Source organism: Phodopus roborovskii, unplaced genomic scaffold, assembly GCF_943737965.1.
Source record: "Phodopus roborovskii unplaced genomic scaffold, PHOROB, whole genome shotgun sequence".
Taxonomy (NCBI): domain Eukaryota; kingdom Metazoa; phylum Chordata; class Mammalia; order Rodentia; family Cricetidae; genus Phodopus; species Phodopus roborovskii.
Window position 1 is genome coordinate 5,827,857 of NW_026126636.1, and position 27,768 is coordinate 5,855,624.

General features: G+C 55.5%; 2 protein-coding genes across 16 annotated transcripts in view; one reads left to right on the top strand and one right to left on the bottom strand.

Annotated features, from left to right (window-relative positions):
- Sipa1l3 (signal induced proliferation associated 1 like 3) overlaps positions 1–6,820 on the top strand; it is a 76,647-nt gene extending 69,827 nt beyond the window's left edge. For both annotated transcript variants that reach the window (XM_051207372.1, XM_051207373.1), the window contains exons 18-20: positions 1,676–1,811; positions 3,275–3,356; positions 4,957–6,820. In XM_051207372.1, coding sequence (XP_051063329.1) covers positions 1,676–1,811; positions 3,275–3,356; positions 4,957–5,097 — 359 coding nt within the window. In that variant the 3' untranslated portion in view covers positions 5,098–6,820. The remainder of the gene's footprint in view (positions 1–1,675; positions 1,812–3,274; positions 3,357–4,956) is intronic.
- A 4,689-nt stretch (positions 6,821–11,509) lies between these two features.
- On the bottom strand, positions 11,510–24,634 carry Dpf1 (double PHD fingers 1). Of its 14 annotated transcripts, none has more exons than XM_051207402.1 (12): positions 24,471–24,632; positions 18,781–18,941; positions 18,600–18,707; positions 17,006–17,133; positions 16,687–16,776; positions 15,532–15,610; positions 15,220–15,351; positions 14,269–14,319; positions 14,056–14,175; positions 12,756–12,868; positions 12,157–12,268; positions 11,510–11,989 (listed from the first exon to the last, which is right to left on the bottom strand). In XM_051207402.1, exons 1-12 carry the CDS (start codon positions 24,611–24,613, stop codon positions 11,919–11,921), a joined length of 1,308 nt encoding a protein of 435 aa, XP_051063359.1. In that variant the 5' UTR covers positions 24,614–24,632; the 3' UTR covers positions 11,510–11,918. The 14 variants fall into 14 exon arrangements, with proteins under 14 accessions (XP_051063359.1, XP_051063365.1, XP_051063362.1 ...); XM_051207403.1 differs by having other exon boundaries at positions 11,511–11,989; positions 12,157–12,238; positions 24,471–24,631; XM_051207406.1 differs by lacking the exon at positions 24,471–24,632 and adding an exon at positions 20,261–20,402 and having other exon boundaries at positions 11,511–11,989; positions 12,157–12,238.
- Positions 24,635–27,768: the final 3,134 nt, after the last annotated feature.

The window sequence follows — 27,768 nt, forward strand, 5'->3', positions numbered from 1 at the left end:
CTGACCTCCATCCAAAGGACCATAGTCAGAAACAGTAGCCGTCTTGACTAGAAGGGAACTTCCGTGGCCTTGATTTCCTGTCACTTTTTTTTATATGGTGCTAGGGGTGCACCACGCGCTTCCAGGGCATCAGGCTCGCCTTGCTGTCCCCACGTCCCCCTGCTGAGCAGTGTCAGACCTAGACTTTGGGAGGGAGGGGACAGGACCAGATCTAAGAAGAAGCAGCGGCTCAGCTGGCTGGCTCCCAGCAGAGGAAGCACCAAATGGGTTGACAAGGAAACTGGAGCCTGCTGCCTACGTGTGATCCCTAGCTTTGCCTGTGAGAAGCTTTGTGACAAGCCATTAACCCCTCATGCCTCAGTTGTTATCTATAAAACATCTCTCTGCTGCACAAGTTGTATAGATGAATTTGTATTTGTTACAGCACTTAAGAACCACTGCAGTGCAGAGATGAACAGCAGAAGAGCCCCTGCCTAGAATCCCCCAGTGAGGGGCTGGGGGTGTGGCTCAGTGGTAGAGCCCCTGCCTAGAATCCCCCAGTGAGGGGCTGAGGGTGTGGCTCAGTGGTAGAGACCCTGCCTAGAATCCCCCAGTGAGGGGCTGGGGTGTGGTTCTGTGGTAGAGCCCTGCCTAGAATCCCCCAGTGAGGGGCTGGGGTGTGGCTCAGTGGTAGAGTCCTTGCCTAGAATCCCCCAGTGAGGGGCTGGGGCGTGGCTCAGTGGTAGAACTTCTGCCTAGAATAGATATGATATACTTACACTGTAGTATGAGCCTTAATAGTTCTACTGAGTTTCGGAGTGCCTTTGGATATTCAGCCCCAGACCTGAGAGCCAGGAAGAGCAGAGGAGGGAGGGCCTTGGAAGGCTGTGTTCTCTGAGTCTCAGGAGCCTGCCCGAGCTACATAGCAAGATCCTCTTTCAAATCTTTGGATTCTGGGCTGGAGAAGTGGCTGGCTGATTAACAAAACTAGCTTTTCTTGCAGAGAATCTGAATTTGGTTCCCAGCACCCATTCTGTGCAGCTCATATAGACATGTAACTGTGCCTCCAAGGGAATCTTACACACTCTCTGGCTTCCATAGGCACACACGTATGCAAGCACACATAATTAAAGATAAATTTAAAAAGAAAAGGCTGAGGTGGTGGCACACACCTTTAATCCCAGCACTCAGGAGGCAGAAGCAGCCGGATCTCTGTGAGTTCGAGGCCAGCCTGGCCTAAAGAGAGAGTTCCAGGACAGCCAGGGCTACACAGAGAAACCCTGTCTTGAAAAGGGGTGGGGTGGAAGGAAGGAAGGAAGGAAGGAAGGTGTCATTAGAACACAAATTTTAGGAAACCGGGCTTAGTGGTCCATATCTATAACTCTCAGAAGGCTGAGACAGGAGGGTAGCCAGGGGTTTGGGACCAGCCTGGCTAGAGTGACACCTTAACTCTAAAGAGAAAAGCCAAACATGGTGGCTCGTGCCTGAAATCCAAGCGTCCAACAGGCTGAGACAGGAGAATCAATGAGTTCAAGGCCAGCCTGGGCTACAAAATGAGACCCTGCCTCAAGAGAGGGGTCAGCAGGTGGGAATAGGGTGGAGGCCAGGGTTTGCAGGAAGAGATGTCAGCCGAGGAGAAGCCGAGGCCTGCCTCCCTGCCCGGGAGAACTCAGCCTCCTCCTCTCTCTGCTTGCAGTGCAAAGAGCCGCCTCACTCTTCTCCCTGAATGACCCAGCCTTGAGCCCAGATATTGCTCCTGCACACAGTCCTGTCCACAGCCACCTGAGCTTGGAGCGGGGCGCCCAGACTCCTAGGACCACCCCCACCATGAGGTGAGTTTCTGCCAAAACACTGGCCTCCGCCCATCACCTCAGGGCTTCTGTGCAAAGAAGGAACGGATGGGTGCCGCAGGCCGCGCCTTTGCTCCCAGGGCAGGAGGTCCCTTTGTCCCTTATCTGTTGGCAAGTGGTGGTGTTATACCAGCCATGCTCTGGGGGCCAGCAGTGGTCAGGCAGACTCTGCCCCTACCCCGGATACTGGGCCAGCAAATCCATCGTCCTTTCAACTTTGAGCCATGCTCAAAGAGTTCCCCAGCCCCCAAGCTCTCTGCCTCCCATCTCCATCTGCCTGTCGCTTGATCCCCTCCTTGGGAGACCCTCCAGTGACGCAGACAGGCCGCTGACATCACAGTCCACCCTCTCTACACTGCGGGGCATATGCAGACCACTTCAGCATCCTGTGGAGGGGACAGGCTCCACCTCATCTTCTCACCCTGACCCCTCCAATCGAATGCAGTGAATTTGAGTGCTCATACTCAACAGAAAATGAAGGACAAGCAGAGAAAGCCATAAGGGCCATCTTGCCCACAGGGGACATCTGCTTGCCTCAGGCCTGCACAGTGCTTAATGGTTTTTTTTTTACACCCTACTTGGTCTTAGACCTCTGTAGTTATAGAAAACAGAGGCTTTGGGGACCTGTGGCCCTTAGGCCACCCCTGGATTTTGCCTTCCCACCTCCCTGTATACCTGCAGTTCCAAGCCGAGGACCAGGGAGGGGAGGAAAAGAGGAGGAGAGCCAGGAGGATCCAGCAGCCTCCCCTCAGCCCTTCCCCCAAACCCCTCCAAGTATAAGAACCCGAAGCATCTTTAACCTCAGCTCTGCAGGGAAGTGCTCCTGCTTCCGAAATGCAGGCAGAGCTGGGAGACGGCCACAGCCAGGGCCCAGGAAGTGGGTCCCGGCCCCAGCACTTGGGTGGACAGCGTCCTCTGCCTCAGCTTGGACTTCCTGTCCTGTAGCAGTGGAGTGACACATTTCCAGGCCACAAAGGGCGGGGCTCCTGTTAGATTGACCACGCTCAAGCGAAGTAGTCTAGTCCCGTCCTTGATGGTGCTGTTGTCCGTTCCCCAGAGCGGGATTGGGATGGGCTCAGCTCGGTCTACACTGCTGCCTAGATACCAGGTTGGGTAAGTTCTTTGTATCTCATGAGTTCCTAAAGTCACGCACCCCTTCTTGGGGGACGATGCATATTTCAGGACAGCCCCCACCCAGCCCTGGCCTGGCCTGGCATTTCCTCATCCTACCTCCACGGATAGCCTGGGTCCCAGGGCGGGGAGGGGACTGTCTCTGCCTTCCCCACAGAGCTGCTCATCTGTGCCTTGCAGCCCCTGGGCTTTCAGGAGGTGAGGACTGAGCGGAGACCAGAGGGCCTGTATCCCAGGTCTCTCCCCGCTGTGCGGAAGAACCCTCCTCAGAGGCTGGCAGGCCTCAGCACTGACCCAATCCCTTATCTCTCCAGTGAGGAGCCACCCCTGGACCTGACCGGCAAGGTGTACCAGCTGGAGGTGATGTTGAAACAGCTGCACACGGACCTGCAGAAGGTGAGGCCCGCCCCGTGCACCTCCCGCCTCCTGCCCAGCCCCGCCCCTCGGCAGCATGGCCACAAGCCTACAGAGAGACTTGACAAGTGCTGGTCCAGCACACTAAGGCTCTAGGCCCGTGGGCATGCTGGTAGTTGCTTGTAACCCCATCACTCAGGTCATGGAGGCAGGAGAATCGGGAGTTCAAGGTCATCCTCGCTTAATAGCGAATTTGTTGGGAGCCAGATTTTGACCATCAAGGGGAGAATGGTAATATAGGCTATAGGTCACTCACGCAGCAAAAGTCTACAGCCTATTAAAGTAAGAATTTTAGCTGAGTCTCAGCATCTTTATAGTAAGCTAGACATCTCTTACACCTGTAGCCGCAGCTCTGCGTGGGGCAGAGACCAGAGGATCACGGGGCAATTGTTGACTTCCAGCCAATCCAAAGAAATCCAGAGAGAGAGACTTCAAAGGAATGGGTGAAGACTGATAGGCACCCTGTCCACACGCATGCACCTGTATACACCCTGCACATCCACGAATGCATAAATAAAATCAGCTAAAGTGGATACATAGTAGTTTAGCCATTGACTAACATGCAAGACAAAGCCAATAACTTTAGTAAGAAATAGTTTAGAATGGCCTTGTCCTCCTGCCTCAGCCTCCCCATTGCTGGGATTACAGGTGTGCCTCCACATCTGGTATCAGGACATTTTTAAGAGAGTCCTGCTGGGCCGTGGTGGCACATACCTCTAACCCAGCACTCGGGAGGCAGAGGCAGAGGGATCTCTGAGTTCAAGGCAGCCTGGTCTATAGAGTAAGTTCTAGGACAGCCAAGTCTACACATAGAGAAAACTTCTCTCAAAAAACAAAAGTCCTGTGTGAAGGAAGGACATATACATATACATATACATATACATATACATATACATATATATATATATATATATATATAATAAGCGACATTCCAGTTGTATCTGTTGCATCTGTGTACCCATCTGATGGTGTAGCGGGATGAAGAGAAACAAGATTGGAGAAGGCTCCTCCTGCTTATATATTTGGGGTCAATCAAGAATCAAGGCAGGAAACAGCAGCACCTCAGCAGAGTCCTCAATACAGAAGGAGGCAGGGACCCTAGTTCAGATCCCCACCCCAGCACTTAATGCTGATTGGCCCTGACATTCCCAGCCTGAGGATGTCACCTCACCCTCAGAAGAGCAGGGCCTGCTCAGGCAGCCTTGCTGTGGTGAGAGTTGGCGTCTGTGGGGGTGGGGTGGGACGGTAACTAACTTTTGAATGATAACTTCAAACTCTGTGAGTGGTGGTGCCCACCCATGATCCCAGCCATCCCAGCCATGGGGAGGCTGAGACAAGAGGATCGCAAATTGGAAGTCAGCCTGAGCTACATAGTAAGACCCTGTCTGAAAAAACAAACCACTTCAAAGGCTTTCCGGTCCGCCTGTCAGACCCAAGGCCCAGGATCGCCCGTCCGTCCGTCCGGAGCAACAGAGCTGGGATTTGAACCCTTGCAGCCAGGCTTCTCAGGCCCCACTGGCTGTTCCTGTTCTTGTTGGGTGCACTACTGGGAGTACCTAACCCAGCCCTTCTGCCCTCCCAGGAAAGGCAGGACAAGGTGGTGCTGCAGTCAGAGGTGGCCAGCCTTCGGCAGAACAACCAGCGGTTGCAGGAGGAATCGCAGGCCGCCAGCGAACAGCTGCGCAAGTTCGCCGAGCTCTTCAGCAGGGAGAAGGAACTCTGAGGCACCCTGGGCTCTGCCCCTGGGCCTCCCTGACTGGCAGGCAGTGGCTTCTGGCTGCAGGGGTGACAGGTCATCCAGCCACAGCCCCGCACCCACTGCCCCGCAGCCTTCCTTGGGGACTTAGGAGCCCCGGTCATAATGAGCTAGCTGGATGCCCTGTCAGCTGCTCCCTGTGACCGTGCAGGCCTTGAAGCCTGTTCCTAGGACCCAGCTGCCTGGAGCTGTGATAGTGGGAGGGGCCCAGGAGCCCCTGCATGAGAACTATGGAACAAAATGGGCCCTTTCTTCCCCTCTCCCAGTGCGCTGGCTCCAGACAGCATGGCCATCACCCTCTGGTTACCCCTTCCGTACAGAATCCAGGAGCACTTTCACAGAGTCTAAATTATTTTCCTGGGGCCCCAGAATAGACAGGAACCCTAGCATCCAGATCCACTCCTTTGAGAAGCCCTATTTGTACAGTTAAGACTGTTTATACGATCTTTTTCTATCAGCTCCTCTCCAGCAGCCACAGGCCCCTCAGCTACTGATCCGGCCAGCCGTGGGCTCCTCCCCTAGCACAACTAGGCCACTGCCTCCCACTCCAGAGGTGGCAGGAACTTGGAGACTGGGCTGAAGCTCAGCCTTCACCTGCCTGGTCCACTTTTCTGTTTCAAGTCTCCCTGGCCACACTCCAGCCCCCAGGGGCCACCAGACATGCTCACTGTGCTCCCCGGGGAGCACTCAGTGCAACCCCCAGAGATGCTGATTCTCCAAAGGCAATAAGGGGCAGCTCGGTCTGGGTCTATGCTGCTCACCCAGGAAACACGAATTCCCCCCCCCCTTTTTTTCCCCTTCTTTAAAAACAAACAGAAAAGAATATATATATATATTTATTTTTTCATGTAGAGTTGTGCCAGAACAAGTTTGAATGGCCACGATTTGTGGAATCCCCAACCCCAGGGTCAAGACATGTCCCCATGGGCGGGGGTTAGCTCGAGGACCCAGAGGGATGTGGGGGCAGCGGTAGGGGACAGTTGGCAGCATGGATTGAACCCAGAGCCATGGCTAGATGGCCCAGCCCTCAGCCCGGGGCCCTTCACCTTCTCTTTTGACCTCTAGGGAAAGGCTCTGAGAACACACACTCCACACGTGCCAGGCTGCAGGGCAGAAGGGTACCCATGGCTCCCTGTGACCCACGTCTGGCCCTGGGGAACCCTGGGTTGTGAGGGGGCAGCCTGCCGTGGAATGATGCTGGCAGACCAGGCTACCCAGTGTCCTCAGCCCTGGCCAGCTACTGTGATGACCCTCCTCTCCTGATCCCCTTTCTTTCTGAAGGGTTCTTCAGCCCCTGCCCCGCCCCCTTCCCTCAGCCCCGACCTGGAGCCCGCCCCTCCCTCCCTCCACCCTCCCTCCCTCATATCTTTCTTTAATGTGTCTCCTCGAATCTTCAGATCATTCAAATCATTTTGGGGACCTAATCATGTACATTGACAATTGTAAATTATAATTTTTGGTTTTGTTCTATTATTTTTGTAAGAGTTTCTGCAAAAAAAAGACTATTTAATTTGAAGTTGATGTTCTGTCTGATGGCTGGAGATAGCAGCAGGCTTTTTTTTTCCATGTTGATTTGTTCCATTTGAATTTTTTATCATCTTTATTGTCTCCCCCCACCACCAATCCCTGTCTTGAGATTTCTGGCATGTTTCAGGAGGTTTCAAAGGAAATAAACGTTTCATAGAAATGACTGGTGTGCTCACAGGCAGCTGCCTGGAAATCAGCTCGGGCTTCCTTCAATGCATGTCACACCACTGTTGCACAGCGCACACTCACCAGCCTTACAGCTTCTCCGTGGCATCCAGACAACAGAGATCTAACCCTCATGATGTAGAATTGTGCTGAAGTTAAAAAGAAAAAAAAAGCTAGGTCTGCAGAATGGGCATGGTAACACATGCCCCTTCATCCCGGCGCTCAGGAAGCAAGGCCGCTGGATCTCTGAGTTCTGAGCCAGGCTGCTTGAAATAGCAAGTTCCAAGCTAGCTAGGGCTACACTGTGAGACTCTCTGCTTTTGCCAGGTGTAATGGCTCCAGCTTGTAATCCTAGCGCTCTGAGGCTGGGGCAGGAGGATCTCTGAGAGTTCAAGGCCAGCCTGGACTCTCCAGCAAGAGCCCAGCTCTCTCAGAGACAAAAAGGCTGGTTGTGTCAGGAATTCATGGTCATCCTCAGTTACATAGCAAGTTTAAGACAGCCTGTGCTATCCCCAAAATAGTTCTTAAAAAAAGAAAAAACCAAACTTCTGGACTGGAAGTGCTCAGAAGTTAAGAGCTCCAGCTATTCATCCCCAGGACTACCCCCAACAATCACCTGTCAGCTCACTCCAGACCCAAGGGACCCTATTCCCTGTTCTGATGTTTTAAGGGGAAAAAAAAAAAAAAAACCAGCAGAGTAAGGCAGCCCGTGCCTTGAATCCCAGCCCTTGGCAGGCAAGGCAGCCAGATCTCTGAGTTTGAGGCCAGCCTGGTCTACTGGAGTTCCAGGATAGCCAGGGCCATGGAGACCCGGTCTCAAAACAAACAAAAACACAAGATTTCAGGTAAAATAAAAACCACCCTGGTCTTCAGAACTCAAAATCAAAGGCCCTACCCCTAAGGGCCCCTCCTGCTGCAAGCCACACCCCTCCATCTCCACCTCATTTGTATACTCCGGCCCGCCCACTGTCGTCAAAGTCTCTCCACTGGGCCCCCTGTGGCACGGACTTCCCTCTGCCAATAAGTCCAGGAGTGGATTGCAGTGGAGAGCAGCCCAGGCCTCTAGGGGTCGGAGGTAGGAATTATATGATGGAGCTCCCTCTGCATCCACAAGGGAAGTGTCTCCAGCACACTCCTGAGACCTCAGCTAGGCTCAGGTTCTCTGTGGCTCTCCTGGAGGAGGGGTGGGAGCAACTTAAAACTCACTCTGTGGACATCTGGGGGTGGGTGGGGCACGAAGCAAACGGATAGCACGGGAAGATCCCAAGGACCCACCTCCCGAGGGAGCACGGCTCTGGACAGGAGTGCACCCCGCCCCCAACTAGCCGTCCCTGGCCTCTGTGCATGGGCTCAACTCTGACCTTCCTCCTCCTCACCCCTGCCCCTTGAAAATGTCTTCTGAAAGGCTTTGCGTACATCCAGTGGAGAACCAAGGCCTCCCAGCTACTCAGACAGCCCCTCTCCACCATCCTGCAGCCCCGCCCTCCCCTCACCAACCCGGCCAAGCGGGTTGGGAACCTGGGAACAAACTGTTCTCACACCCTCTCCTGGCCCGGGAGACACACCACCACCTCCCAACATCCCCCAACTCACACCGATGGCGCCTGCACTGCCGGTTGTCCCCGACTCCCTTCCCCTTCTCACCCCAGTTCTCCCGTGCACCCCTCCCCCACCCTCCTTAGCCTGCCGCTCTATCTCGGCCTCAGCTGGCTGGCACTCCAGATTTCTGTTGCCCCCCATCCCACCCCACCCCCTCTTCGAAGAGAAGGCCCACCACGCAGCCCTAGGCGACCTGGAACTCACCATCCTCCTGCCTCAGCCCGCAGTGCTGGGGTTCTGAGCCGTCCAACCAAAACCCACCATCTACCTCCTCCTCGCCCCCATTGTCTGGGGCCCTGGCCTGCCCTCGCCTGATTCCATTTGCTTCCTCCTGACTTTGTAAATTTTCTGCTTCTCCAAAATGCTGCCCACTTCACCCTCCCCTGGTCTTGCCAGAGCCTGGAGTTGGTTTTTTTTTTTTTTTTCTTTTTAATTCCTGCACTAGTCTTCCATCCTTGCCCCTGTCCGCTTCCCTCAGAACTCTTGGGGGCTCTCTTCATCTGTGTATCTCTCCGGCTTTGTCCTTTATTCATTCAGGAGATTTGTGACCTCAGACTCTTTCCTCCTTCCTGATCAGTGCCCCGTTTCTACACGGTCCCCACCCCCGCCCACCCCACCCCACCACTCACACCTAGAGACACACGCACACACTCACACACACACTCACCCCTCACACACACTCACACACACCACACACACACACTCACACACTCACACACACTCACACACTCACACCCCTCACACACTCACACACACTCACCCCTCACACACACCCACACACACACTCACACCCACACCCCTCACACACTCACACCCCACACTCACACACACACCCCCACACACACCCCTCACACACACTCACACACATCACACACACACTCACACTCACACCCCTCACACACTCATACCCCCCACACACACTCACACACTCACACCCCACACACACACTCACACCCCTCACACACTCACACACACTCACACCCCCCACACACACTCACACCCCACACACACTCACACACACTCACACCCCCTCACACACTCACACCCCCCCACACACACACACCCACACACTCACACCCCACACACACTCACACACACACACTCACACACACTCACACCCCTCACACACTCACACCCCCACACACACATACACTCACACCCCCCACACACACACACCCACACACTCACACCCCACACACACTCACACCCCTCACACCCCCTCACACACACTCACACCCCCACACACACCCCTCACACTCACACACACCCCACACACACACACTCACACACCCCACACTCACACCCCACACACACACCCCACCACTCACACTCACACCCCTCACACACACTCACACCCCACACACACTCACACACACTCACACCCCACCACTCACACACACTCACACCCCACACACACTCACACACACTCACACCCCACACACACTCACACCCCACCACTCACACTCACACCCCACCACTCACACTCACACCCCACCACTCACACTCACCCCACGCTCACACACAGCACTCACACTCACACACACCCCACACACTCACACATACACTCACCCCACACACACACTCACACACACACTCACACCCCTCACACACTCACACCCTACACACACTCACACACACACTCTCACCCCTTACACACACACACACCACCACTCACACCTAGAGACACACGCACACACTCACACACACACTCTCACCCCTCACACACACACCACACACCCACTCACACTCCTCACACACTCACACCCCTCACACACTCACACCCCACACACGCTCACACACACTCACCCCTCACACACACTCACACACACACCCCACACACTCACACTCACACACCCCACACACTCACCCCACACACACACTCACACACACACCCCCCACACACACTCACACACACACCCCACACACTCACCCCACACTCCGCACACACTCACACCCTCACACACTCCCCCTCACACCCTCACACACACTCACACACACTCCCCCCCACACACACACACCCCTCGCTATGAGTCCCTGTTTTGAGAGGCCCTCTTGCCCTTCTCCACTTTTAGCCACACCCAGAGCAGGGGATCCCAGGTGACAGCCAGCCCGGCCGGGCGCCACCTCCCCACCCTAGCCGGGGCGGGGGCTGCCTTCGGGTCTCTCCCGCCCTCCCTTCCCCCAGCCCTCACTCCCACCTCCCTCCTTGCGCTGCCTCCCGCTGCAGCTGCAGCAGCCCGTTGCTAGGGCAACCACAGCTGGCTGGGTGGGAGCCCCTCCACCCCATCCCCCCTCTTCTCTGCAGCAAGACCGGGAGGAGCTGGGACAAAGCCAGAGGGAGGCAGGGTGTAGGGTCAAGGAGGTGGGGGCCGGCCACAGTGGTTTCTACCCCAGTGAGGCCCCTTGGCTCACCATCTTGGTGACACCCCGAAGGATGTTAGAGAAGGAGGCAGTCACGGGTAGAGGGTCAGGCCCAGTTTAATACACAGGACAAGTTAATTCACAGCAGAGGCAGGCAATAAAGGAGACTCGGCAGGGGGGCTCTCCCGGACTGGGGTGGACTCCCCCAGACCCCCGCCTCCCCCACTCAGTCTCAACTCCCTTTTTAAAACCCGAACAACAAACACACAACCACAAGAAACAACCACACCCCCTCGCCACCCCCAAAATGGCTGTGGGGGTGGGGGGCGGAGGCAGCCCGGCCTGGCCGGGAAGGGAAGGGGCTGAGAGGGAAAAATGAGTCCATTGCAATCTGTGCTTCTCGCTGCAGCGGGCTGGCTGCCTGCCTGCCTGCCTCGCCCCGCCGACCTCCCCCAGCTGCATGCCCCAGGCCTGGCTGGCACCGGGAGGGCGCAGCGTGGGGCTGTTGAGGGGGGGCAGGAAGAGTTCAAAACCATGGTTTCACATCATGCAGTATCCATCCACGGTGGGTACTGGGGGAGGGCGGGGGGCGGGCGCCATGCCCACCTGGCCTGGGTGTGAGGAAGGAACGGCACCCACCTCAGATGGGGAGCTGAGACACTTGCAACCCCAAAAGCAGGGTGGGGGAAGGGGCCATGGTAAGGCCTAGGGACCAGGTAAGGTAGGTACCCAGCAGACACTCCGCTGCCCTCACCCAGCCAGGCTTTATAGGACTCTTTGTATATATTAATTTCTTTTTTTTTTCTTTTTACTTTTTGTCTTTTTCTTTAGAAAAAGGCTCTTTCCGTGGCCCCAGCTGGCATCCACTACCTCCCTATGCCCGCCCGGAGGCGGGGTATGGCTTTGAGGGGAGCAGAAGCCCCTGGTGCCCATTTGCCAAGGGATGGAGAGGGGCAGAGGAGCCCTAAGGACCCGCCCACCCACAGGGTAACATCCACTTGCAGAGGGAGAACACCTTGGTTCCCTCTGGGCTCCACCCTCTCCCTCCCACTGGGGACACCGGGTGGGAAGAGCAGGAGCTCCTCGAGGCAGGAAAGTTAGCACCACCCAAAGGTCCTGGAGAATCAGAGCCAGGCCTAAGTGAGGGTGATGTAGGCAGAGGCCTTCTCTTTCAAGTGCCGAAGACAGAGGTGGCAACTCCAGCTCCCTGTGGGGGTTGGGGGAGGGGTGGGGGAGGGCACAAGATAAAATTAGACTCAAACCGAAGAAGGGCGCCCCCCCACCTGTCCCCACCCACAGCACATGCATGGTCTCTGCCACCAGGAAGAAAGTTCCAACCCACCCACCCCATGTCTCGCCCACCTCTTCCCTCACCTTCCGGGGGCTCCGCCATGGGAGGGTTCAAGCAGTACATATGGTAACCCCGGTCGCAGTCATCACAGAACAGCAACTGGTCCTGGGGGGTGAGACCCGCCCAGCTGGCACCCTGGGGGCATGGGCACCAGAAACCGGGGTGGGGGGCTGGGGCGGGGGGCTAGGTCCCAGGGGCTCTTCTGAGAGAGCTGACTCTGCAGTCTGTACTGTGGGCCCCCTGGCCTGGCTTGACCACTCACAGAGTGTCGCCTGGATTTCGTAACTATGGAATACTGACTGATGTCCAGTTCAAATCCTGGCCCTGCAAGGTTCTCAGCGTGGTGACCTAGGCCTCGTTCTCCCTCCCTGAGCTCAGCAGCCTCTTCTGGGTAGTGGGAACAAGAACACCAGCCTCAAGGGCGGTTGGGGAGTGTCGGGGGGGGGGACAGGATATACAGGGACAGGTTCAAGTCAAGGGGCGCTTGTGACAACGGCAGCGCATACTCTGCTGGTCACCCAGGGGCGATGAGCACGGAAGGCTTAGGCTTCACGGGCAGAAGCCGCAGAGCCAGGCTGGAGGGGCAGTGGGGGTGTGCCCACGAGGTGGGGCAGGTACTCACGTCATTCTCTGACGTGCCACACAGACTGCAGGACTTGCATTCGATGCACTGCCAACGGTAAGTCCGTACGGCTGCCGTCATGTTCACCGTGAACTGTAAACACGAGGGATGTCCTGGGGACCGAGGGGCAGGGATGCAGTTAGCAGGTCATTGTACCCCTGGTGGCTGCTGACCCCTGGGGAAGTAATGGCTCTATCCCCTCCCTGACTCAGAGGTCAAGAGGAGCTTTGTGGTGGGACCCTACCCCCAAGACAGACAGACATCCGGAAGCTGGACTGCCGGCAAGCAGCTGTGTGTTGGACCCCACAGTCTCCTACTCAGCCACCATGACAACCACACTCTGCTCCCCAGAATACCATGGCAACCGCATTCCATTACCCACAGTGCTGTGGCAACCACGTTCTACCACCCACAACACTGTGGCAACCACAGTCTGTTAAGCACCGCACTAGGCGGCCACATTCCAATACCCACAGCAGAGCAGCCAGCCCTCCTGTTAACCCCACCTCCTGTTAACCCCAGGCAGGATGCTATAGCAACCGCTTCCACAACAGGGCTCCCGCACCTTGCCTGCATGAAACCAGAGGCTGGACCACACAAGGCACCGGCAAGCAAACTGCCAGTGACAAGAAATACTTGCAGTGTTAGTGTGTTCAGCTGTGCCCCTCTCCAGCAGACACACCTCTAGCCATTGCCCACAACACCCAACAATTACAACTACTTCCCGCCAAGCCAGACGCCAACAGCCCACACAGCCTGACAGCCCCACGGCCAGGAGCCACAGCACTTGGTCCCCACAGTGTGTACCCATGGCATCTCCCAGCCACGGTCCACCATGCCATAACAATCGCATTCCATTGTATTAAATTGCCAAGACAACCCATACTGAACAACCACAATCCATTACCCACGCTACTGAAGCGGCCAGTCTTACCACCCACGAGGCCTCCATGAGAAACCACATTCTATTAACCACAGTTCTCTTCTGTTTTCCGCAGCAACCAGGTGGTGCGATTCATTACTCCCATACCTCAGTCCCCTACCCACAGTGCCTCCGCGGCGCCTGCCCATTCTCCATGCTAGGAAAACACGAAGCCATGGCAACTCATACTGCTCCTACACTGATCGCGCTCGGTTTCCCACAGTCCTCAGCAGCAGGGGCAGCCCCTAGGCTTGGCCAAGCCACTGCGCCCCATGACAGGCTAAGCACAGTTGTCACGCCCTGGCCTCCCATTCCCCGAATCTGGATTCTAGAATGTCCCCTCCCCGGCATCTTCCAGTAAAATATGGTGAGTGTCACCTGATCGCCCACAATCTGCACAGGAGATGAGGTCCTCGGGACACCCCGTCTTCTTGGAGCCCCCCAGGCAAAAGTCACAGTAGCCATTGGGGATGACAGTGCCGTCTGGTGCTTTCTTGGCTGAAAGACAGCAGGCAGTGGTGGGCACAGGACAGGTGGGGCGCCCCAGTCAGAGAGGGCTGCAAACGTCGGGGTGGAGGGAGGTGTCCCTACCTGTGTGTTTCCTCTGTGCCTCAGGGACCCAGGCCAATTCTTTGTAAAACTCTGGGGGTGGGGGGGACAGAAAGGGGCTCTTACTATAGGCAAGATCCCATCTGTCCCCAGCATCAGCCCCAGAGGTGGACCCTTGGCCCAGGCACCGGGAAGCAAAAAAAAAAAAAAAAAAAAAAAAAAAGCTGAGGGAGAGGCAAATCTCACCAAAACTTGGGATGGCTGCATGTTCTCTTTATTTGGGTAAGAGTGTGGGGGATAGGTATAACCTTAGCAAAAACTCATGATTGCCTCCCCGAGTCAGCTTGCCTAGGCCAGCACTTAGCAGACCGCTCTGCAAGGCCCGGTATGGAGACCTATTCGGGAGGACCCGAGAGAGCACAGGAGGTTCTGGGCCTGGCCTGAGGCTGCTGAGGAGCTCATTCTGACCAGCAGGTGAAAGACAGCTCCCTTCCCCCACGGCTCAGCTGTCATGGCACAGAACGGGTGTGGGTGAGTGTCAAGGACCCTGGCGGCCTTGCCCCTGGACCCTAGCATAGCAGAGAAGGGAATCAGGGAGGCCCAGAGAGGGAGGGGAGTTATCCATCAACCCCCTCTCCCCAAGCTCTAATTGAAACAATAAATCAGACCCAGAAACATTATGCCCAGGCAGGGAATGAGGGAGAGAGAGAAAAGGAGAGAAGGAGAGGGAGGGGGAGAGAGAGAAAGAGAGAGGGAGAGAGGGAGAGAGAGAGAGAGAGAGAGAGAGAGAGAGAGAGAGAGAGAGATGGTTGGTTGTCATGGCAACCCCAGAGCCAGCATCCCTATGGTCGGTGGGGGAAGGAACCGTTAGGCTGGAGATTTTCCAGAAATGTTTAATGTGCCCCACCTCCCCTTCCCCGGCCTCTACCAGGCTCCATTGCCTCCACCGCACTCCTGGGCATCTCCCCCACCAGCCCTGACCCTCCAACTCACGTTTATGGTTGTTTTTCCGGTGGAAAGGCAGGGCGTGGCGCTCAGTGTGCTCCTCCCCCTCCTCCTCAGCCAGGTGGGTGTGGGTGTAGTGGTAGCTGAGCCCCGGTCGGTTTTTATACCTCTTCCCACAGACTGAAGGGTGAGTGAGTGGGTGGTTGTCAGACGCCAATGCCTCCTCCTCCACCCTGGCCTCCAGGATCACACCATCCCCTCTCCCAAAGAACATCCCCTTTCCCCAAGGGCCAGGACCAGAACAAGTGTGAGGTCACGGTGGCCCAGGCTTCCTCTCCCTTTCCCTTCTGCAGAACTCACTATCACAGACGTAGGGCTTGTCTCGGTCCTCCAGGGAAGCCGTGTCCTGGCGTTTCCTGAGACCTCCGATGCCATATGCCTGCAGGGAGGAGGGTTAAAAGTAAGGGGCCCAGAAAACCAGGGAAAGCCTCATCATTCTTGGGGGTTTTTTGAGTTTGATTGTTCTTGCTCTTGTTGCTGTTGGAGGCAGGGTCTCACTATGTAGCCCTGGCTGGCCTGGAGCTCACTGTGTAGACCAGGCTGGCCACACAGTGACTCTCTGCCTCTGGGTTATGGGTTTGCTGACATGCTTTACTGGGTTTCATTTAGACTTGGAAGTCAAACCGAAGAAAATGTTAATTTTTCTTTTCAGTCCTGGGGTTGTGGCTCAGTGACAGAGCAAGTGTCGTGTGAATATGGGGAACTGTGGGTTCCTGTCCAGCACCACTCAAGAGTAATTAAATCCCCACATGAAACCAAGCAAACTTCCTAGCTATAAGTCTTCAGACTTCTCTCAGTGCAACCATGAAGATAATTCTGTTTGTCGTTGCTGTTTGGAGACAGGGTCTCTCCATGTAGCCCTGGCTGTCCTGGAACTCACTCTGTAGACCAGGCTGGCCTCGAACTCACAGAGATCCTCTTGCCTGGGCCTCTCTAGTGCTGAGATTAAAGGTGTGCTCTAACATATTTTTTTTCTTTTTGCTTTTACTGGAGATTTTGTTTTTGTTTTGTTTTGCTCCTCTGTGTGGCCTCAAACTCACAGAGATCTGCCTGTCTCTACCTCCTGAGTGCTGGAATTAAGGGTATCCAGCAGAAGATTTTTGTTTGTTCTGTATTGGGGGAAGGGGGAAAATGTGGGGAGTTGTTTGGGTGGTTGGTTTGGTTTAGAATTTTTTTTTTTTAATTTCTTTTTGCACAGGGTCTCTTTATGTAGTTTAGAACAGTCTGGAACTCACTTGTTTCAAAGTTGAGGCAATTCTGCCTCAGGCTCTCAGGTGCTGGGACTCTGTGTGTAGAGCATCACACCCAAGCTCTTCGGACAGTTCTGATCCACAGCACAAGCTCCTTTTTTTTTTTTTTTTTTTTTTTTTTTTTTTTGTGCAAACGTTTATAATCCACTGAGTCCTACATACAGCTCTGGGGAGGAGGTGGTGGGGAGAAGCTTCCGGAAGATACCTTTCCTTTGGCCCTGTTCTTCCTCCTGGGAATGTCCTCCTCCAAGTCTTCTACCTCGAGATCATGCGGAAACTCCAGCAACTGCTGTTTCTGGGCCCAGTAGAAGGGAGATTGGGGGGTCAAGAAGGTGGGGGCACTGGTGTGCTGCAGGTGAGGCGGAGGAGCAAGTCAGGGAGCCTTCTACAAGCAGCGGTGTTTCTGGGAGGATGGAGGCGGAGGGTACCCAGAGGCCCTATGGAGCCAGGTGGTTCAGAGCAGGAAGGCGAAGTGACAGGCGGCAGGGTTAGAGGGGGCCTGCAGCCAGGGTGGGAACTCCTACCTGACAGTCCATAATGGTCTCCTCCTCCTTCAGCTCCACTTTCTTCTCTCCTGTGTCGGCACACAGCAGAGCCTCGAGGACGGGCCCTTCCGGAAGGCCACCCTCCTTCTTCAGGGGTACCTCACAATCTGGGGACAGTCCACAGGGAAAGTGGTGTCAGTACAGAAGGCTGTGGTCAGAGTGCCCAGGTTGCAGTGGGGGGGGGGGGAGGCAGGGGACACGGGCATGGCCCTTGTGGCAGGGCCGGGCTCTCCCACACTCAGCCAACAAGGACATACAGATTCAACCTCAGGCCCTGGAAAGTATGCCCAGATCCTGGGGAGACACAGCCACACCCTCAGTCCACTCAATGAAGAAGGCAAGGCCAGAATGCTGAATATACCCAGAAATCCTCAGAAACAACACAGGCCCTCAGAAATACCTGTGTAGTGAAAGCCAAGCCCTCAGACACACCCCAAGAAAGTTAAACATTTGAATAGGGTACACACAGACATGCACGCAGGACATGCAGCTAGGCGGTCAGACACAACGGACCTTTGGCTGTAGCTGCACACGCAGAAGACACACAGTTAAGCCCTGGGATATAGAAGTACTCAGAAGGCAATGGCAGAGCCATAAATAAATGTTGACCCACATTAATTAGGAAGACACAGGCAGGCCTTATGATACACCTGGGCACTCACAGACATACACAGAAAAACACAGGGACTCTACTTGAAAGGCTTTCGCACACAGGAAGACACAGCCAGCCAGCACTCCTGTACTCCTGATACAAGCAGACCTACACACACACACACACACACACACACACACACACACACACGGGGGTGGGGGACAGAGAAGAAACCAGTGTCTGCCTTTCCTGAGCACACTGGGAAAGCCCTATCTATGAACACACCTCAAGAAATACCTAACAGAGAAACAAGCCAAAAATATCCCATAGCAACTCTGATGGAACCATATATACCCCGGGAGGAGCTACATATCCACAGTCCCACCACATACACACACACACACACACACACACACACATTAAACACATACCTTCTGACACATACCCTCACTTGGAAACACCTAGAATGAAACAGGCATTCTAATACACTCAGCCACAGTTACAATTAGACGCTCAACTCAGTGGTTCTCAACATTCCTAATGCTGTGAGCCCCCAACCATAAAATTATTTCGTTGCTACTTCATAACTTTAATTTTGCTATTCTTATGAATAGTAATGTAAATATCGGGTATACAGGATACCTGATACACAACCCCAAAAGGTTGACACCCAGGTTGAGAAACACAATTAACTCATCACATACACAGGCGGATAGCCAGATGCCCTCCAGCATCCACAGAATGAAACACAGCCGGACATGGGGGAACATGGGTGTATCCAGCTCCCCGGGGAGCAGGGACAGTGAACTGATAAATCTAGACTCAGGTAATAAGGTGTCCTCCATACACCTGCCCACATGGGGCAGATAGCCTGCTGGGGAGACGCTCTGGGAAAACAAAGGCTGTGTGGGGACCGGCAGCAGGGGGCCTGAGGACCTTGGTGGGGGCCACAGCAGGCGCAGGGGACACAGCTCCACCCACCGATCTTGTACTCGCAGGGCCGCAGCCTGGGGTCCTCCAGGATGTTGAGTCTCCGTTTCTTTCTCCAACAGCGGGCGGGGTAAGTGTAGATTTGTCCTGGGGCCAAACCTGGAGGAGAGAGGCTGTGAGCGTGAGGTCCCGGGACGCAGGCCCCGCCCCGCCCCAGCCTCGCGGCGGGTACCAGGCCCGCGGTGGGTCTTCTCCATCCAGATGTAACAGTTGTTCTGGGCCACACCGGTCTGCGAGTCGAGAAAGGGCAGGCGCAGGCTGCGCTCGGCGCACAGGCGCGCGTTGTAGCTGCGGCAGTGCTCGATGGCCTCCCGGTAGAAGTCCTCGCCGAGGCTGAGGGGGCGGGCGAGCAGCGGGCGGGCGGCTGTCAGCAAGGGCTGGCGCGGGGAGGCCCAGCACCGTCCCCCGGCCGCCCGTTCCCGCTGGTCCGCAAAGGGCAAACCAGCCAGGTCCACCTTCACCTCCCCCTCCTCCCACCCCTCGGGGCCCGGGGGCGGGGCAGGGTGCTGGCTGGGAGGCAGCTACCTGGGACTTGACTGTGTCTCAGGTTAAGAAGCGTTCACAGACAATATAGAAACAGACCGAAACACACCGAGACCCATCCACACTCGAACGTAGCCAAACACCCAAAACAAACAAATCGCACATGGCCACACGGGATTCACACACAAAGAGGAACATATCCCAATATTCACAAAGGAGAAGCAAACACATCCCCCCTCCCACACACACACACACTTCTCTTGCAGAACACAAATATTCCAAGTCAGAAACAGGCCATAAAACTACCTTTGCACGCCGTGTATCCAAAGACCACAAGATAAATAATTTGTCCACAAAGACCCACAGCATGGAAACGTACTACACGCACACATCGCAACAGTCACTCAGCGTCCAAAGACAGGGGCTCAAGAAGCATTTACATATGCGCTTACACATCTATCCAAACGCACAATATCTATGTCAAACACACAATACAAAGAAACCACGGAGATTTTACACGGTTACACATACACACATTCACACGGGGGTGGGGGACGGACAGAAACGCAAATTTAAAAACACATTCCCAAACACAGGTACACGCCTTGGAAGCAGAGGGACAGTCAAGTCTGCCCACGTTCGCACATATCCGCACACAACCCTATCCAAAGACACAGCATAGATGGCATGTGCACACACCTCGGAGCCCCAAATAGTCAGGTAGGTAGTGCTGAATAAAAGAAATCATATTCATAACCACACATTCAGCCAGAAAACAAAAAGCGATACGCAAGTCGCACAACACACTCCACACCCCAAGACAAAGGTGGCGTGGATTCGACCCGAGTGTACTCGGGCCCCAGACTCCCTAAGCCGTTTACCCTCTTTCAAACCGTGGCATCCCTGGGAGGCGACATGACCCCCTTCCCCTAAACACCCCGGGGGACCCCTCCCCCACACCCTGCACCCCTCCAGGAGCAACGCGTCGGGCATCATTCTTGCCCGACACCCACAGTCACACCCGCTCGCACCCCCGCACACGGTGACAGCCCCCTGACACCCCAGCGGCCCCACCCCCAGCGGCCACACACAGACACATGCACACACGCGCGCGCGGCCGCGCAGACCCGCCCGCGCGGGCTCCCCCGCCTCCCGCCCGCCCGCACCACCTCAGGGGGCCGGGGATGACCGTGGCCATCTTGCTCCCCGGGTCCTGCCCCCAGCAGGTCCCTGCCGGGTCGGTCCTCCCAGCGGTCGGGCGGGCGCTGAGGCCGCCCATCCATTCATTCCCGGGGGGCGGGAGCACGCGGATCCCAGCCAATCAGGACGGCGGGGCGGGCCGCCCAGGCCATGCCGGGAGTGGTAGTCCCCAGCGGGTGCTCAAACCCGGGGGGGGGGGGTTAGGATGGAGAATCACACAGTCGTTCAGACACGCTCACTCACACGCACTCCCCAGTGCCACGTGCACCGACGCATGCACGCACACACGCGCACATGGCAGCTTACACACAGTCACACTACACTCGCAGATTCCCGCACACCCCACTCACACACCTTCACCCCTACCCAGCCACAGGCGCCCAGACCTCACAAGTGCCCAGCCAGCGGTGTCACCAGAGTGCGGGGGTCGACGCCACCTCTCCCACCGTGCCCTCCAAACTCTGTCCCAGGGCTGACTGTCGCGGTCACCCGGGGCCCACTCCTCCGCAGGAGTACAGGACTGTCGCCCTTCTTCCCGGGCTCAAATCTTCCCTGACAGGACCTCAGGCACCCTCTCTGGGCCTGTTTCCTCCTTTAGAAAATAGTTATAATACCTCATCGGAGCGAAGATTAGATGAGTAACAGGGTAAATGACTGTTTTAGTGACAGAACCTTACTGTCCAGCTCCAGCTGGCCTCAAACCACAATCCTCCTGCCTCTGCCTTCCTTAGGTGGGCAACACCACACCAGCTGCTGCAAAGTGTTTTCAAAGACACATAGCAGGGTTTGGGGTTCAGTACCGAGAGCCCATGGGTTCAATTGAAGACCCAGATGAAGAAATGGTACCCTGGCAGGTACTAATGAATCCATTTATTCCCCAGAGAAGACACTACAAAGAGGATCTGATAGGTGACCCTGCTATTAGAAAGAATAATGCCTGCCCTAGTATGCGGTCCACAAATACACATTGAGTGAATACTTAACATTTGCTTAGCACAGCTCTCTCCAGGCCAAACGATTACTATCCTTATTTTCCAGACAAGGACTTGCAGATCTGGAGGAGAAACCTTACCTGTTCTCTGCCCCTGACTGCTGTCTGAAGATAGTACTGAAAGATTCCTTCCCCTGGTCATCCATCCTTCTACTACCTTCCACAGCCCCTACTCTAACAGAGCCCCAACTAATGCGCTGACCTACTGAGTCTCTCTGTCTCTCTGTCTCTCTGTCTCTCTCTCTCTCTCTCTCTCTCTCTCTCACACACACACACACACACACACACACACACACACACTGGTGCATGTGCGCTCACTCTCTCTCAGCCCCACCCTCGGGGGAATAACTTAGCACTCGGATTTGAGTGGCTGCATAAATTAGCATATCAAGTGTTAATACAAATACGCCACTGTCCAGCAGGGGGAGTTCCACCCACCCGACTGAGACTCAAGATTTCCTGAACTACACACACCTCCAGTCTCTAACTCCCTTCCACAAACGTCCCCATCCACACACCCAAGCCATCCAAGACCTTGACCCACGGCTTCCCAGCGTAGGTAGGGCATCTGATTCACTTCCTGCCTCGAATTCAATGAGGGATGCTGGTACCCCCTCACTCAGCCTCCTCTCCAGGTCCCAGTGCTGTGTGCCCTGCCTTGTCATGACATGCCCTTTCCTTCAGCTCAGAGGGTCCCTGCCACCTCTCACCACCATCACCCACCAGATCCCCAGCACACCCTCCCCAACCTGTTGCACACTCCTGCCTTCAGCCTGCCCTCACACCCCAGGTCAGGGCCTCACTGGAGTGTAGAAGGTGTGTCACCTTAGAAGTCCCAGCTGCTGCCGCTAGGAAAGGGCCTGGCTCCCTTTCCCTTGCCCATCACCATCACAGACTCTTCTCCACCTACTCCCCTCAGAACTCAGCCTCTCAGTCCCCTCAGTTGCCCAAGCAATGCTCCTGTCCCAGAGTCCTGCACTCTGTGTTATAATATTAATCAATATTTATACTCACAGCAGTAGTCAATACTTTGGGCCAGGCTCAGGCTCTGTGCAAACTGCTTTAGGAAGATGGCCTCTCTAGTGAGGTCCTGTGGCTCAGATAGCTCTCAGATAGCCTAGCTAGTATTCAACGAGCTTGAGTTTGAGGGCAGGCTGTGCTGGAGAGTTTTTAAGAGCATGTCTTAAAAACAAAGCAAAGCCAAACAAGCAAAAACACCACAAAACTAAAAGCCCCGCATGGTGGTACACAACCAAAAAGCCGGAGCCCCTCTAAGATCATGTCTGTAACCAACTCAGCGACCCATGTGAGCCTCACTGCTGCCTCGGAGAGGCAAGGCAACCAGTTATGCGGCCCAACCCACACTCGGTAACACTGAGGCCCAGAGCAGGAAACCAAAGGCTGCTAGCCACGTGTGAATTCAAGCAGGAAGAGCTAGAGCTGGTGCCGATGGGCTCGCCTTGCCGAGGGGATTTGGCTCTAGCCCTAGCAGGCCTGGCGCTCACTCTATAAGCCAAACTGGCAGAGATCCACCTGTGTGTGCCTCCCTAGGTCTGTGGTTAAAGGTGTGTGTGCCACCACGACCTGTGGCACTGGCATTCCTTAGGGACCAGTGGGACCCCAATTCCAGCCCCATAGGCCCTTTGGAAGGTAAGCAGAAGAGACCCTAGCCAATCCCCTCTGACTGTCCTCTACGCTCCTGCAGAGTGTGACCAAACATATTCCCTCCGACTCGTCTACAGACCCACCAACCCAGACCGGAACTCCAGGATACACCGATTTCAGGATGTCCCTCCACAAGGCAGAGAGAGACGGCTGTGTGTGTGACTTAGAGTCAGAGGGAAGCATAATTTGTTACCATTGCCCACCCCCTCACACTGACCCAGGCACCAGACGGTCTCCCTTGGGGGCGTGTGCCTGTAAATCCCTGCCCCCCCTCACTCCCATCCCCCTCCCCACCCCAGAAACAGATGCAACTGGGGAGGGTTTTTGGTTCAAACAACCCTTCTGTAGGTGGATGGGGGTCGAGGCGCACGCCCCCTGTCACCCCAACGCTCTAGGCTCAAGGTCAAGTCTGTAAGTGCAGGGGGTGGGGAAAGGGGGGAGACAGCCCAGGCCCCTTTGTGCGGCGCCACGGGCGCTCACCCTCCGCCTCCTCCACCCGGCCGGGAGCGGGGGAGGGGAGTGCCGCTCTCCTGCAGGGAGAGAGGGCGGGAGCGGCCACGCTCTTGTCACTCGTAGCCGGCTGTCACCGCCAGGGAAGGAGGGGGGGTGGAGAGCGCTGGGACCCGGGGGGGGGCCGGGATCCCGGAGAAGGGCCGAGAGAGAGAGAGAGAGAGAGAGAGAGAGAGAGAGAGAGAGAGAGAGAGAAGGAGGCGTGGGGTGGCAAAAAGCGGGGAGGGGCTAGCCTCGAACCCAGGCGTCCCGGTTCCCAGTCACCGGGCCCAGCGGGAGGCCAGCGCTCAGAGGAGAGTAGCGACGAGCCAAAAGGGAGGGAATTCCCGGAGAGGGAGGCGCTCCCAGCACCGGCTCCCCAGGCACGGGTCCTCAAAGGGATGGGAGGTGCTCGCGTTAGATGGGTATGGGCGGGGAGAAGGAGGGTTGCCACCGTCCGAGCCGGCACAGACGTCGGGACTCCTAGGTCTTGAAAACCCGGGAGCAAAGAGAGGAGACAGCAAGGACTCAAACGGGGACGGTCTTAGCTCCCACTGTGCAGCCGCGGGGTTCCGGGAGAAAGACCCGACAAGAGGATGGTGCTTTGATGAGGGGGAAATGGGTGGTGAGAAACGTGAGGATCCAGGTCCGTACTTAGAGGTTGGTACCTCCCACACGCCCGGGGCAGCGGTGCACCCTCCCCAAGACGCCGAGGAGCAGAGATGGAGTAGGCGAACGAAGCCCCTACCCCCACTCTGGGTGGGGACACGGCCTCCGCCACCCCTTAGCCCGCGCCACATTCCTTCACTGACAGCGACAAAGAAGAGGAGCCCTCGCGACCCAGAAGGGCTCCCGTACCTAACCCCAGGGGGCGACAGGGGGTGGAGGGCTTGCAGGGGAGCGGGGGCGCACAGGGGGTCCCCGAGTACCATCCATACCATCCACGCGCTGCGTCCCCCACCCCAGCCCCGGGGAGTGCTGGGGGAGGACCAGCTCCAGGGGGAGGGGGCCCAGACTGGGGAGGGGACACTCACGACTTGAGCGGGTTCTGAATGGCGGTGGCCATGGCCCGCTCGGCTGGGCCGCCTCCGGCCCGGGGCGCTGCTACCGCCGCGCGCGGGCCCAGCCCGGCCTGCGCCGCCCGCTCTGCCGCCCAGCGCGCTACGATTTCATTCATTCTTGGGGCTGCGGCGCGAGCGAAGCGGGGCGGACCGGGGGCGGGGCTCAGCCAATCCCCGCTCCTCCCAGCGCACGACGGGACCTGGAGTCTAGGGGACGTGCGGCGGCGCCCGAGGGCGCCCCTGCGGGGACTACACGTCCCAGGGGCCGTTGGGTGGATGGTGCACCCATTGGTTGCTAGGGATACAGGGCGGGGCTGGGTATCCCTCCAGAGCATCGTTCTTTCCTGTTCTGGGGATGCTTGGTTGCCAGCTGGGGCTTCCTCCATCATCTAGTCCAGTACACCACTACCGCCACCACACCCCCCAAGGGATGTGGATGACCCACAGTGTGTGTGGAATATTTTTTTTCTGTGTCTGCTTGTCTGAGTGGCTCTAACCTGCAAAGCTGTCCTGGAACAGAAGGGTTTGATCAATGTCTTTGTTCGTTCACTGAGCGTCTATGATCAGCTCTCCGCTAAGCACTGGGAATATAGCAATGATAAAAAGGCAAAGTCACTGCTCTTCTCAAGAAGTTGAGATTCTAGTGCTGGAGAGGTAGCAAAGCAATTAAGAGTTCTCTTCCTGTGCTTCCAAAGGACCCAGGTTCGGTTCCCAGCACCCGGCTTGGGCTGTCCACAATCACCTTTAACACCAGCTTCACCTTTAACGCCAGCTTCACGGGTCTGACATCCTCTTCTGGCCTCTGTGGACACAGAAAGTTCATGAACACGCGCACACACGCGCACACACAAGCAAACACTAATGCATAGAAAATAAAATCAATGATTCTAAAACTAAATCTTAAAAATGAAAGGTACTTGTAAGTGAATGGAAAGCGAGACAAGGTTGAAATGAGCAAGGACCAACCCAGATGGTGAAAGGTCTGTAGGCCATTGAAGAAAGTAGATTGTGTTCCAAAAGAGAGTGATCCTCCCCACTCCTGCCTAGAGCATGCCACACCCACCAGGAAATCCCATCATCCCAAACCCCCAGACAACAGTTAACAAGGGTCTCACTGGGCTGGTCTTGAACTCACACTCACACTATAGCCTAAGCAGGCTTTGAATTCATTATTCATCTCTTGTGCCTGCTACAATTACAGGTCTGTACTATGAGGCCCAGGAAATACCTTTTCATATATTTTTCATATATATATGTATATATCCATTTAGTTCACTCTCTGCCTCCACTCATTAGAACACTGATTAGAACTCAGGGGTGGAGGTAGCTTGTGCCTTTAATCCCAGTGCTCAGGAAGCAAAGCAGGTGTATCTCTGAGTTCAAGGCCAGCCTGCTCTACAGAGCCAGTTCCAGGACAGCCAGGGCTACACAGAGAAACCCTGCCCATTCATAACTATGTCTTCACTGCCTGAATGAATGAATGAATGAATGAATGAAATTTCCAGTTGGTTCCCTACTCCACTGCCCTCTCCCCTGCGCATCTCTGAGGCACAAACACAGCACCCAGAAGGCAGAAATAGGTGGCCAGCTGTGCTCTGCCAGGCACCTGGGCAGTCCGAGTTGAAGGCAGGTTGGGAGCTTCAGTGTTAGGGATGTCACCCAGTGGAGAGTCCCAGGCAGAGAGAAAGCTGGGGTTAATAGGCAGATCTTGAGATTCTGGGACAGGAGGAGCAGGAATTCAAGGCCTGCTTTGGCCTCATAGCAAGTTGGAGGAATGTATCCTGGTAGGGAGCAGAGTATAAATAGGTATATTTACTTATCCCCAGAGTATTATAGGATATCCCTAAGGAGCTCCTGACCCAGCCGCCTGAAAATGATGCGTTTCTGGCTGACCTGTGTGTGGATGCTTTTGAAGCCTGACCCCCTTGATCCTGATCACTGGGTAAAGTCTGCCTTCTGATCGCTTTCATCCTTGATGCCTGATCATTCTGTCACTCAAGTGCTGCGGACCGATGCAATTCTTATTTTTATTTTTGTTTGCTTGTGGTTTTTTTTTTGAGGCAGGCTTTCTCTGTTTAGCCTGTCCTGGTCACTGTAGACCAGGCTGCTCTCAAACTCAGGCTGCCTCTGCCCCTCACTATCTCTGGGTGCCAGGCTTAAAGGTGTTTTAAATCTTTGGTCATTTCTCTTCAATCAGGAATCGAAAGGACTGGCCACTAGAGGGCACTGTGGTTCAGTCTTTGTCAGGCAGTCAGTTCCAGTGGCATGGAAAAACCACATCCCAAATCTTTGGGCCAGCCAGGAAGACTCAGACTCAGTTCTGAACCTCAGACCTTACTCAGGAGGTGGGCACCAAGTCTGATCCCCATCCCGGCATCATAGGCTCCTGCCTACAGCTAGGTGCAGTGGTGCCTATCTGTCATTAGCAGAGGTGGTTTGCACCTGTGAACTCGGGGTTGGGAGGTAGAGATTTGAAGAGCAGGAGTTCAAGATCATCTGTGGTATTGAGGGGTGTTCAGCAAGCCTCGGGTGGATGTGCAAAGAGTGGATGAAGTCCTGAGTAAATGTGTGTTGTCTGACACCGGCACAGCCACATACCTCAGCTCCATGAGCATGGCAAAGCCCTCCTCCCAAGGCATGGCAAAACCTTCCCTTGCAAGCGTTGACAGTGTGTGCAAAGCTAACAACTGTGCCGCCTCCCTCCCAGATGACTGAAACCTGAGACAGCTGGCCTACAGAGCCCTCCCACTGACAGGGGCTAACCCAACCCCCTTTGCATCGCATAACAAAGTGCTGAGGTTGAGCTGTTGAGTAGGAAGGGCCCTCCATCAGGACAAGCACAGCCCACCTGGCCCAGCTTTCCTGTATGTGTGTCTACTCTGTATGTGTCTGCCCTTTATTTCTCCATTGCCCCAGCCAGGCCAAGTTCCAGCCAGGATGTGGCAACATATCAATTTGGGAGCCAGGCTAAACTACAAAAGACCCTGTCCAAAAAAAAAAAAAAAAATACATACATACATACATACATACATGCTGCCTGTTCACGTTTGCTGAAACTGCAGCTCCTTCTATGCTGCTGGGGCTGCTACTCTGCCTTCCCTGCAGAATGGACAGGATTCATGCATAGAGAATTTGGGAGCAAAAAGCAAGAAGTCTCTGGGATGACAAAGATGGCTCAGGTCTGTGGCTGGTGCAGCTGGAGGGACGCAGCGCCTCCTGAGCACTCTCTGCTGGGAGAGACCGTGTTGGACACCTTCTGGTGTGTTGGGTT

Coding starts and splice junctions, on each gene's coding strand:
- Dpf1 (XM_051207402.1), bottom strand. CDS start 24,613: ATGAATGAAATCGTAGCGCGCTGGGCGGCAGAGCGGGCGGCGCAGGCC. Junction 17,134..18,599: donor GCCCTGCGAGTACAAGATCG/GTGGGTGGAGCT, acceptor GACTGTCCCCAG/ATTGTGAGGTACCCCTGAAG. Junction 16,777..17,005: donor AGACCATTATGGACTGTCAG/GTAGGAGTTCCC, acceptor TACTGGGCCCAG/AAACAGCAGTTGCTGGAGTT.